The sequence below is a fragment of the Lineus longissimus genome, chromosome 2 (genome assembly GCF_910592395.1).
Source record: "Lineus longissimus chromosome 2, tnLinLong1.2, whole genome shotgun sequence".
Lineage (NCBI taxonomy): Eukaryota > Metazoa > Nemertea > Pilidiophora > Heteronemertea > Lineidae > Lineus > Lineus longissimus.
The window spans coordinates 12,047,437-12,060,194 of NC_088309.1; the positions used below are offsets into that span (position 1 = coordinate 12,047,437).

The window sequence follows — 12,758 nt, forward strand, 5'->3', positions numbered from 1 at the left end:
TAATATCGAAAGAGAACTGTTCCTGAAATCTACTTGAACTTTAATTTTCAGATGCCGCATCCCTGGCCCATCTCTCCCATCAAGAAGCAAGAGAAAGAGAAACCAGTGACGATCATGGAGCTGTCCTTCTCCGATGAGGAGGATGATGAATATGACCCTCAGAAGGATCCCCCAGTAGTAAGTTGGCTGTTTGGATTTAAGAGAACAATACAAAAAAGTCATAGTTTCCACTGTAGTGACGAAACTGGAAACTGACTTTCTCAGGCATTGGGTTGATTTCGACGGAAGCTATTGGCAATGATTACTGGCCGCAAATCCTGTGAAAGCAGTGTTTAGCCACTGCAGTAATATCACTCCGTAGACCGAGTACTTTTCTTTGAATGTGGAGGCTCAGTTTGATATCATGTCAGTGTTTGAAACTGACTGAAAAACCTTTTGACCATCAACATCAGAATCTTACTTGAAAATGTCGTAAATAGGCATAACGTCCTTGGTGTCTCACAGCGTGCAGCAAATCAGTTTCATTAAGCTTGATTTAACCACATCACTACGGGATGTTCAGTGATGATATTTTTTGTACTATTCGTGGCAATTACATAACACCCTGCATTGCCTCATGTATTGTGGTACTGCATCATGAAGACATCAGACTGAAATTTGATCGACTGGAGCATGTGGACCTTAATATATGGGTCTCCGTATGTGTGAAGTGTGAAGTGTGAAGTGTTTTCTTAAAAGTCTGAGTGTAAGGTACTGGATTGTGTTCAATAACTTATTCATCAGATCCCTTCCCTTAGTGGATTGTTTGGCCAGTGTAATATCTTTACTCCAAGGCCGCACAGATCTGTGATTAACTGATCTAAAACTTTTCTTGACTTTTAGTGCGACAGTGATGGAGAAGATTCAGAGAGCTTCATCTCCTTGTCGCAGACAAGCGAATTCGGTTCCCCTTGTCCAACGACACCATCGACCCCTAAGCTATGGCCTGCTTTTGCCAGGGATGATGACACTCCCAAAGGAAGGGGCTCAACACCCGTGCAGTTAATGCTTAGTCCCCAGGTAAGGATAGGCCCAGAGTTGGCTACATTCTTGCAAATTCTGTCAAATTCTGTGATATTTCTGGGAGCTTGATCTCAACCAAGACCCTCTTAGCTCCTGGGTTATGATGAATTTTTTACTACTTAAATGGTATTTTGAATTGAAATTAAATCCTTTAAATACCAAAGTCCTCCCTCAAAACCCTCAACTACGGCTTGGGATTTGGTATTCCAACGTAGACCTCCCACATTTTGTTCAATTCCTTAATCATTTCTTACCACAACTCCTTCGTAATTGACAGTGATTATGAAACCGAAATTGTTTCAGCATCCCATTGAAATTAGCGAAACTATGGCAGTACATGAAGCTCACAGATTCTTTTGATTCAGCAACATCTCCCTCCTCCCCTCTCACTCTCAGCTAGCAGGGGACTGCCCTCAAAAAGCCCTAATCTTTTATTCTCTGTGTTTAAACTCATGCTGTCACTTTATGATACGAAAAAAAGAAAAAGAATTGTTTGAACGAGGTCGGCCTACTGCTCTATTGGCCACTTTAACCGGTACATTTAGTATGGTTTTCTGCAATCCCCTTTTGTTGTCACACACTTACGGTTTCTTTTTCCTGTGTTTCCAGGGGCTAATGGGACCACCCCTTCCACCAAGTCATTTGCTCAGCAATCTAAGGACACGTTTAAATGACATTCCTTCTGTGGAATTGGATGAGGTAGGTGAAAAGACAAAGAGAGCATCACAAAAATAAAGAGGCAGAACAATTTCATAGTTAACAGTGTTGGTACCGGGTCTGAAGAAATGGGAGCTGTTGACGCTGTGTCGATACCTTTAGCTAAAGTACACCAAAATGCCCCCTTGCGCACACTTACACAAGAAACAGTTGGGGGCGTATGCCTTGCTTTGGGTTGCCCTTGTTGTTCAAGTGACTTGTCCAACACCTTGAGCTAATGTGCTTAGCAGGCACTGTTTAATACATTTGCTGTGACGTAGTGCCACACTTGACGCAAATCTCAAAAATAGAGGCAAAGATTTGTCAGTTTACAGTATCAAAATTCTTTGATGTTTTTTTCAGGAAGATGAGGAGACAATAGCCACCAGAACGAGGTCAAAGCTGCCACTGACGGACACCCCTTTGGATGAAATTGAGTCCAACTTCGTCGCACCCGATATCACACCAGATCTGTATGACACTCAGTGTGATGATAAAGAATGGGGCTTCTTTTTGACGGGGTTGATGAAAACAGGAGGTAAGCGTCAAATTACTGTCTCATCAATCAATATTTGAATCTATGGCAATCTGAGTTTAAGTCGATGTGATAATGTTGGTGTTCCTGCTGACACACTGGCAGCCAGTCGCTTTTGTGGTAACTTCATCATAAAAAGACAGGGGGAAAAAGTGGCCATGCTGCTGGAACAGTGTAAAAACATTTACTTTACGTCAGCTGCATGTTAGAGATTTCTACCGCAGTCATCAGTCTTCTTGATGGTTGTCATATTTACCGAAATATAATCATCTAAAACTTCTGAATTGATTTGCACAATAAAAAAATTACCTTTTATTTTTGAATTTGTGCATTGCAGATCCAGACCTGAACGACACCCTTGATGATGAGCAGAATGATCCCGAGTACAACTTCTTGGCAGAAGAAGAGGATGATGACGAAGACGAAATGAGAGATGATCGTGCTGTCAAAGTGTCAAGTAAGTCACAGTCCACGACTGAGTCCTCGTAATTGAGATTGAATAGGAGATGAATGTGTATAATGTTTTTTTAGATGCACGTGATAATGGCACTTTGCCTGAGCTAACTCATCCAACTTATAGCAAAATACACCAAAATATGGACAATAGCTAACAGGCTGCTATGTTTCATACAAAAGCAGTTGACAGGTTTTTGCTGAACTTTTCCCTTTTTGTCATAAGAGTCATTGTAATTCTTGAATGTGACACTTTTTTTCAGAGAAGGAATTGAATGAACTTCTGGATGAACTGTTTGAAGCGTATGGTGGTGCTGATATTCTTGATGATGAAGAAGCTGACACTACTCTCACACCAAGTTATAATGTCCCTGCTCCAATGAAGTAAGTCAAGTTTCATCTACTGTTAACCAAGTAATATTTGCATGCCTTTTATTTTTGTGTTCACAGGCAATTGTAGAATGATATGGCTGAGAAAATGGAAATCTAAGTTAAATTTTCTATACGGAGTTGACAAAATGCCAAAGTTCCTATTTCAAGGAACCACAAAAAAAATGGCCACAAATATTTCTGGTTTTACAGTATTTGCAGGATTGTTGTCTTGAATATCTTATCATTGAATGTAGTGCCAGTCAACTACTTCATTGCCACACTCAAACCAGCCCTTGTAGCATTGTCGTACTTCCTGTCAAATGAGTGTATATTATTACCGGTGTACATTCCAGGCTGAATGAAAGTCAGAAAGCTGTAGTGATGGTTGAAGTCGAACAAGAAGAGAGAAAAAATGACATAATGGAGAAACTGCCTGATCAGATCCCTGTGATATCTGCTACGGAGAAACAACAGTTAGATGATCAGATGAGAAAGGTATGTTTCATAAAGTTCTTTTGGGGTGCAACTTCTGTTATGAGGTACTGATCTTCTCTTGTGATTCTGCCTGCCCAGTTACTTTCAAAAAGTGAACTATGACTGCATGTTGGTCCCTTCTGGCCTGATACTCTGTCCCTCCCAGTCAAAAAGTGAGCTGGTCCCTTCTGGCCTGAAGCTCTCTCCCTCCAAATTGTCTGTAGCCCTATCTACTTCCTTAACTTGACCAGTGTGGTCATTATTTGGTGAGGCTTGGTCTCCTGTGTAACAGTTTCAGTCCTTGTTGGTCATCTTGAAACACTTTTAGGCAGAAAGTATTCATAAGGGTGATAATAGCTTGTTGAGCTTTAGATTGAGTTGCCAGCGAACAGATACTTTCCTAATGGCAACATGATGGTTTGAGCAATTAAAAACCAACAGTCCAGATACTTCTGTCCTGAAATTACCATAGCTTATTGAAAACCAGATACAAGAACAATCATGGTCTTATACCAATATTTTTAGCTCATCTCTTAGCAGAGGTGAGCTTATCCCATACCGTGGCGTCCGTCGTCCGTCGTCGTCGTCGTCGTCGTCGTTGTCGTCGTCGTCGTCCGTTAGCAGGGCACGTTTCGTAACTGTTAGAGCTATTGAGTTGAAACTTGGTACACATGTACCCTTATGTAATGACACCTTGGAGACCAAGTTTCGGTCCGATTTGTTTCATAGTTTGGCCACCAGGGGGCCAAACGTTAAAAGTGAAAATATGCAATATCTCCCTTAATAGTAGTCGGGAAATTTTGAAAAAAATATGGTAGGTACTTCTAGCAAAGGTGCATCATATATCCTCCGGGTTTTTGATTTGACCTCCTTTTCAAGGTCACAGAGGGCAAATGGTGTAAATTGGCCGTTAGGATGTAACGATGGCACGTTTCTAAACTGCAATGACTATTGATACCAAATTTGGTACACATTTACCCCTTAGTCAGGTGATCTCAGGGACCGAAGTTTGGTCCAATATGATTCACCACTTGACCACCAGGGGGCAAAATCCCAAAACCTTAAAAATGTGATTATTCCTTAACTTCTTGCCCGATTGCCACCAATTTGATATCATGGGTACATCTAACCACCATACAGTATATGTCACATAGGTTTTTAATTTGACCTTCTTGTCAAGGTCACAGAGGTCAAATGGTGTAAATTCGCCGTCAGGCCGTAACTATGGCACGTTTCTTAACTGCAATGACTATTGATCACAAATTAAGTACACATGTACCCCTTGGTCAGGTGATCTCAGGTACCGAAGTTTGGTGCGATCTGATTTGCCGTTTGGCCTCCAGGGAGGGGGCCAAATCCTAAATTCTTCAAAATGCCATTATTCCTAGTAATGACTTGCCCGATTGGCACCAATTTTATATCATAGGTACATCTAATTCTAACAACCATTCAATGTGTCACCCGGGTCTTCTTTGATTTGACCTACTTTTCAAGGTCACAGAGGTCGAATGTACTGTAAATTGGCCATTTTGGGGAAATTGTAATTGCTTGGACCTACATCAAACCTAACACTACATGACACAATACCATGCTCTTTACCCATCTTTCCTCCACATGAGGTGAGCACAATGGCCCTGGCCATTTCATTTCGGTCAGCTCTAACTCTTTAAGAGTTCGTGATAATTTCCCACATTGATACTTAATATATTTAACCTCCAATTTCAGCATACACAGCTTCTGCTGCAAGTTGGTGTCCTTGCAGTCGATACACCTGGCCTAGAAAGTCCAGCCAATACGTGCAGGTTTCTTTTGGTGAGTGAATGACTAGCTTGGGGAGAATCCGTGCATAGTGTTGATAGTTATTACTTTTGGGGAAGTCAATGATGATTTACTGAACGAACCTTAACACCCTATACACTAGAGTACTGACATTATTACTTATGTGAATTTACTGTACACAACTTTAATACCTATACACAGAATACTGTCCTTTTAGGTAACTGCCCCCTGCTATCAGCAAATACAACATATACGGTAGTTACCTTTCCTTTCAGAATGAATTGCAGAGGTTTGCCACTCACTCTCCAGCGGGAATGCGGTCTGTTTTCAACACCTTTAACCTGTCGTCAGCCAATGAAGCCATGCAGTCCTACACAAGACACCCCGGGGAAGAATCCCCATCAGATGGCAACTCTGCTCAGTCAAGTAGTAAGAAAGTTAATGTCCGCAATGGTAAGTGATGCGTTCCACTGGCAGTCCCCAAAACTGTCGCAGGATTATCCGAGCAAACAAACTTATGCACCAAAGTTCTCCGCAGGTGCTTTTGACCTCTTGAACTGAAGTGCAGAGCTTCATTTGAGTAATTGAACTCTTGAACTGTCCAGACCAGTCTACGCGAGGTGAACACCCTCGACAAAATGTCAACAGACCCTGAAACTGACCTTTTTTAGAAGACATTTGATGCAACTCAAAAAGTAGGTGGTGAAAACTGCACCAAAAAATCTTACTTTACTAACAGGAGGTGTAGAGATGTTCACAACTTTCAAAAAAAAAATTGCTTAATTAGTTCAAGATCACATTGCCTCATATTCTTTTTGTATCTTGAGATAGCTTGCAAGCAAAAACCCCATCCAAGTGGAGAGTTCCTTGAAACGGACTTATACCTAGTCCTAGTGAAATACCAAATCACCAAGCCAGTAAATGCAATGTGTGCAAAACAGAAGTGTTTCCGTGGACCATTTTTATACATTGGCAGCATACCAAAGGGGCCAGCATGTTAGGAAAATTGAAGAAAAAAATTATTGTTTGAGGAAAATAAATCAAAACCTCCTGACAAGAGTGGACACAGAAGAAGATTCAGTTCGATTCCTCAGAAACGTTATGGATGTAACAACCTTGCACCTTTCTGATTATGCCTTGCCTTGATTGCAGCTACAAGTCCAGAGCAGCTTGATATCCATCAGAAGCGATGGTTTGCATTGTGCGATGCATGTATCTACCCGAGACTTCTGCCCCTGGCTAAGTTCCATCCTCCCCACGTGCAGGTCAAGGATAAACCACTGTTCACCGACGCAGAGACAAAGTGAGTACCTTTCTGGAAGAGCGTTGGTCTATTGATCGAGAGGTATCGGGTTTAAAATATAATATTGAGTTGAGAGTTTGAACTTTGACATATTAGCTCAAAAAGCAATGTTGGGTGATTTGTGATGTAGAGTAGGGGGAAACCACGACCCTGAACGACACCTAGGCTGTCAGAGAGAGTTGCTTTCTCTATCATATGAGTATACAGCTTGGCTGGGAATCAAACCTGGGACCTCAAGAGGTGACAGGGGCTGATGTTTCCACTGGGTCATGCTGACACCCCAGTGGGTTTGCATCACTACTTGGTAACCTAACTGGTCGAGTTCAAGTAAGTGCTTTATAGCTGCTCTTTGAAATCCCTGAAAGTGCTCTGTTGAGGCAAGGATAATGATAATCCCAAAATGCTTTTAGTAATTGTACTTCACCATAGAACAATGTAGAAAGTAGCTACCATGTAAAAATAATTATTTACTTGATTATGATGATATTGGGTTGGTAATATTAATTGTTTTGATGCTGGGTTGGTTAATCTTTAAGTGTATTTTCTTGATTAATCCCTGACTCTGCTGAACATTTGCCTTAATCTGCTGAAATAATGACAATGCTGTACATGTACCAGTACACGATGGAATGGGCAGTTCATCTTATTAAATTGAATTTCTTTACAAAATTTGATATGTCTCACTCATTGATGCTTTAATTTCCTTTCAGCTTGCTGGCCCTGGCAGTGGGAGAGTTCCAACACATGGCAAGCTATATCAGGCTCATTCAGTACTACATGATGCCTGCAAAGACAGAGGAGCAGTTGAAAACTCACATCAAGAACAAGGTCGCGAAACGAGCACCAGATAATCCAATTAAGGTGAGTAAGAGGTCAGGCATGAGGTATTAGGTATCGATTAACCTTACAAAACAACAGAAACCAGACTGTTCTATTCAAGTTTTTGAAGAGTACATGTATAATGGGATAAGAATAATCTCTACACGCCCGTAAAATGAACGAGTCATCGGCCAATTTCGGTTGTATCAGTGTTTCCTCTTGTAGGGAGGGCTCAAATCTAACTGTGGACAGACATTGCCAGCATTTTCTGTGCTCCCTGCCTCTAAACTTTCCAAAAAGTCTTCACAGGCTTGCCCCTTTTCTGGTGTAGCAGGAGTAGGTTTTAGTTGGCCTCACCACCCTCTTTGTTGGCTTTATTGCCCCTGAAAAATGCAAGATAGCCAAAGTGGCTTTGCCCCCTCAGCCACAAATTCTAGCCCTGTGAAAGTAAGCACATGTGACAATAAATATTGATACCTTTGTTCTACTATGTGTGTGCAGTTACTCCATCTGTCTTGGGTTACTGACAATAAGTGCTAAAATTTTTGAATTATCGCGTTTGTTGCTGGTCTGATTGAAACTATTACTTAACCTGTCAAGTCGCGAACTGTTGCCATTTTGTTTGATGTTTTGAAATATTTTCTTGCAGCAAGCAAAGCAGAAGAAGATCAGGCCAATGTTTCCTTGTACTATTGATCCTTTTGATGCGAATCATCCCAACTTACCAATAGACCATCCCAAAGAGGTCATGCCTCGCTGGTTACAGGTAAGGATTTTAGCTCAGATAACCCACTTGTGTAATGAAAAGATAGTCACATTCAAACCCTCGGGACGATTGGCATCTGTAATCGAATCCCCTCACTTCGCAAGTCACAATATTTTCTCTATTTTCCATTTGATTATTGTTTTTCAGAAACTCAAAAAGCTAAGTGAATGGAGGAACTTAAGGAAGGAGCGCCAATACGCCAGAAAGAAACAACAACGTTTGGATAAAAAGATGGCAATGAAGATAAGCAATGTGGTAAGTGAAAATGGACATTGTCACTCTTCAAATTGAAATATTGTTATCCATAAAAATTTTGCGCCTGTTTCGTTTTTTTGGCGCTAATTGTATTTTTGTCCCCCGCTGTGAAAAAATCCTCCATCCGTCAGTCCATGGCACGTCCGGCTACTTTTGAACGCAATATCAGGAGAAGTTGGTGACGTACAAAGCCAAATTTGGTATGAGGCTTCATACGGGCCTTATAAAGGTCTCTATAAAAAAAGGAGGTCACCACATCAAATCTGCGATGCCTTCCACCTGACCTCTTGAAATTTTGTGAGTGTAAATTTGGTATGAGGGTTCATATGGGCCTAAGAAAGATCCCTATCGAAAAGTAGGTCGCCACATCAAATCTGTAATGGCTTTCACCTGATCTGTTGAAATCTTGTGAGTGCATTTGTGAATGCAAACACCCTTCAGTGACAGAATCCTTGAATATATAAGATATAATACCCACAGAAATTTAGCAGTTATCAGTCAGTTGACAGGATAATTGCTAGAAACTGCTCTGATGCATAACCGCCAGATGGACAACAGAAAAATTACAATAACCTTTTGATCAAAATGAAGAGTAATACATCTGAATTTAAAAAAATGAGTTGTCATTTAGCAAGACAGGTTGATTTGAAAAGGAACACTTAAAGTTCTTAAAACCATTTCGAAAGTGCGGAGAGGGTCCTGTCAAAATTCTAGACTGGGGGCTGAGGCCATTGATTTTCTCCAGCATTTAACTGATGGCTCAATTACATGTTATTTCTCATATCTGTACCTTTATAGGAGTTAACAGATAATGTTTTGTACATTTTTAAAGTTGACTGATAGTGTTTTGTACCTTTTAGGAGTTAACTGGTAATGTTTTGTACCTTTAAGGAGTTAACTGCTGATGTTTTGTACCTTTTAGGAGTTAACTGATAATGTTTTGTACCTTTTAGGAGTTGACTGATAATGTTTTGTACCTTTTAGGAGTTGACTGATAATGTTTTTTGTACCTTTTAGGAGTTGACTGATAATGTTTTTTGTACCTTTTAGGAGTTGACTGATAATGTTTTGTACCTTTTAGGAGTTGACTGATAATGTTTTGTACCTTTTAGGAGTTAACTGGTAATGTTTTGTACCTTTAAGGAGTTGACTGATAATGTTTTGTACCTTTAAGGAGTTAACTGCTGATGTTTTGTACATTTTAGGAGTTGACTGATAATGTTTTGTACCTTTTAGGAGTTAACTGGTAATGTTTTGTACCTTTAAGGAGTTGACTGATAATGTTTTGTACCTTTTAGGAGTTAACTGATAATGTTTTGTACCTTTTAGGAGTTGACTGATAATGTTTTGTACCTTTTAGGAGTTGACTGATAATGTTTTGTACCTTTTAGGAGTTGACTGGTAATGTTTTGTACCTTTTAGGAGTTGACTGATAATGTTCGTGAGCACTTGAAGAAGAAGAAGGAAACACCATTGTCTCCTGGAGTCCGGACCCGTTGTATGAGCAAGAAAGATTCCATCAAGTCGACTGTCATGGCCAAAATTACTACTCGGGGGTAAGATTATTAAAGCTTATGTTTTTACTGAACATGCTAAAGAGTGTAGAGAACTTTTAAAAGTTATTTATTGGTTGAAATATGTTACTGGTAATGATTATTATTTCATGTAGTTGTTAGGTACTGGTATTAACTTATGCAGTCTTTGAAAAGTTGTTTCGGTGATCAGTCATCAAACCATCTTAATTCTTCTAAGCGAGAATATTGCTGGTTTGGGGGGGCTGATTCTTCTGTTTTAAGCATGTCACTTGTTCTATTAAGCCTGGTGTCCTGATGCCTTTTTCAGCAGCAGTCATGGATTGCATGGTGTGGTTTTCAGTAACAAAAAACAAAGACATTTTATATCTGCATATTGACTTTAAAGGAAAATTTCAGATAGTGTGCAGTATCTTGCTTGGAATTTTTGCATTTCTGTTAATTTGAAGCTTTCATTGGTTTGTTTGCTGTTTCAGGGCAAGAAAGAAATTATCAGAGACGTTTGGTACGAGCTACGATGACATTGAACTGCCTCAAGATGTCCCTTCAACGAGTCATAGCAGTACCTCCCTAGAATGCGACGAGACCTTGGATGATCTTGAGAGTTCGGGAGATAATCCTGGCAGCATGAGAGACAATTCTGGAAGCATCAGTGAAGTTAGCATGGAGAGTTCAGTTTCATCGTCATCAGATTCGGACCTGGATTCGGACAGTGATAAGGACGCATCCGGCAGTAAGAGATCGCCAACGACAACTGATGCTGTTATAAAATGTGATTTGTCTCTTAGAAAGATTCAGCCCGCTGGTGGGAATCCTTTACTGAACTTGCCCCTGATTACTGTTTGTGTAAATCCTCAGGGCCCACCGTTAGCCTCCGAGGCAGAGACGTCCCGTGCTCAGCAGGTTGCCCGCAATCCTATACCCCAGGCCGTTCAGCCTATCCAGGCATACATGCAAGCTGCTGATGCAGACCCACCTGTTGCTCCGGTCCGACAGGCCGTCATGCCTGCTGCGGAGGCTGCACAACCCAAGGTGCCAGATATAGCTGTAGTGAGTGGATCGAACGAGAATGTTTCCGTGCCTGTATCGATTTCTAGCCCAAACCAAATACCAAATGGGACTCCTCTCAAACTCATTGCTTCTGGCTCAGCTCAGGCTATTTTGGTGTGCAGTCCAGCACAATCTATTCTGGGTAGTGCAACCAAATCCAACGACTCACAGACTCCACCCCCACGAACTCCACCAGCATTATCCTCTCCGTCCGTGACATCCAGTCCGTCTGTGATCCTCACCCCCGGTAACCAATCGGGATTCGTCACGCCAAATAAAAAGTACCCGCTTATTGCGCCAAAATCTTCATTGGGCAAGTCAGAAAATAAAGTGTCACCGTTCATTGACAAACCTGGACTGAAGTACCGGGGGCGGCCTAGTCCTAAGATCAAACGGCGCCTAGTCAACCGCTCGATCCAACCGAAGGGAATTATCGTCAACGCTTTCATATCCCCGGCAAAAAGCCCCACGAAAAAAGCAGCTGACAGCATCAAAGCACGTCTGCGGAGGAAACCTCGACCGATTCTCCCGAAGCTACAGATGCAGATGTTACCAGAGTCTACAAGAACTAGGCCTGCACTGGTGACACCACCTCGCGAGGGTTTCAGTGATGAAGATTACGCTTCCGATGAGGATGGCGATCTGATATCGTCACCGGTCGTGGACGAGACCAGTGACTTCTTGGACAGTGAGATTGATGATAACGTGGGCGATAGTCAAGGTGAAGAAGAGGCTGAGGATGGTCACCTTGCTGAGCTGATGGCTGCCAGCACAACGATCAGGTAGGGGAGAATTGCAATCTGTTCCTAAAGTAATTGTTTCAATATTCAAAGAAATGGGAGAATACCTCGCTAAACTTAAGAATAACTTAAGGAATATTAGACTCTAATATCGTTTTTTCTGAATGTCCAGTACTGCCTTACTTTTTACTGCAAGTGTATACACAGAACTAAACTGCGTGGCAAAACTCTCTTAATATCAAGAATTTTGGGCTTGAAATAGACTATGAACAATGTACGTGCATTTTAAACATTTGTTGTGGAGTTAATACCGGTTTCGTACTCAATTATCAACTTTGTGTAATTTTATCCCTGTTAGGACATAACCACAGCTAGTGGGCTACATGTATTAACTAGATCCAATCGTACATTGAATGTCACAGTCTACAAAGTCAAATTATACAACTGACCTGATGATATATGATCCGTCTTTATTTCATCAACATCAACAGCACCAAACGTCCCAGAAAGAATCCTCTCATGGAGAAGAGAGCACTCACAGATGCAGTTTTTGCCTCAAACATTGTCGAGATTGATCCACTGGTAAGTATGGTTGTAATATTCGCAGTATGGTTGCAGATGACTCCTGAATATGACTGATCCCATCCTTGTTCAGTTTGTCCTACCTTACAAGGCTGTGCATACTGCTACCACTAACATTGAAAAAAAAACGAGTCTTGAGAATTAAGGTCCAATTCCATCGCAGTGGGAAACCGTCATGGTCACCCGCGTTCAACAGGCACCTGGTTTTATAGCGCAAAATAAAAAAATCTGCTCTAGCGTGGTGTTTCATAACATTGTCTGAACAAGTGGGTTTTTAACTGGCACCTGAAAATAGTAACGGTCTAAGCCCTTTGAATGTCAACGCCATGCTCATTCCAAA

At 41.2% G+C, this 12,758-nt stretch overlaps 1 protein-coding gene across 1 annotated transcript in view; it reads left to right on the top strand.

The window, feature by feature from the left end:
• The window catches only part of LOC135482637 (GON-4-like protein), an 85,246-nt gene that overhangs the window by 3,562 nt on the left and 68,926 nt on the right, over window positions 1-12,758 (top strand). The window contains exons 5-20 of the mRNA XM_064762864.1: window positions 52-177; window positions 883-1,059; window positions 1,672-1,761; window positions 2,122-2,296; window positions 2,631-2,750; window positions 3,010-3,130; window positions 3,472-3,613; window positions 5,318-5,404; window positions 5,647-5,824; window positions 6,524-6,674; window positions 7,385-7,535; window positions 8,143-8,259; window positions 8,407-8,514; window positions 9,937-10,070; window positions 10,523-11,878; window positions 12,328-12,418. Coding sequence (XP_064618934.1) covers window positions 52-177; window positions 883-1,059; window positions 1,672-1,761; window positions 2,122-2,296; window positions 2,631-2,750; window positions 3,010-3,130; window positions 3,472-3,613; window positions 5,318-5,404; window positions 5,647-5,824; window positions 6,524-6,674; window positions 7,385-7,535; window positions 8,143-8,259; window positions 8,407-8,514; window positions 9,937-10,070; window positions 10,523-11,878; window positions 12,328-12,418 — 3,324 coding nt within the window. The remainder of the gene's footprint in view (window positions 1-51; window positions 178-882; window positions 1,060-1,671; window positions 1,762-2,121; window positions 2,297-2,630; window positions 2,751-3,009; window positions 3,131-3,471; window positions 3,614-5,317; window positions 5,405-5,646; window positions 5,825-6,523; window positions 6,675-7,384; window positions 7,536-8,142; window positions 8,260-8,406; window positions 8,515-9,936; window positions 10,071-10,522; window positions 11,879-12,327; window positions 12,419-12,758) is intronic.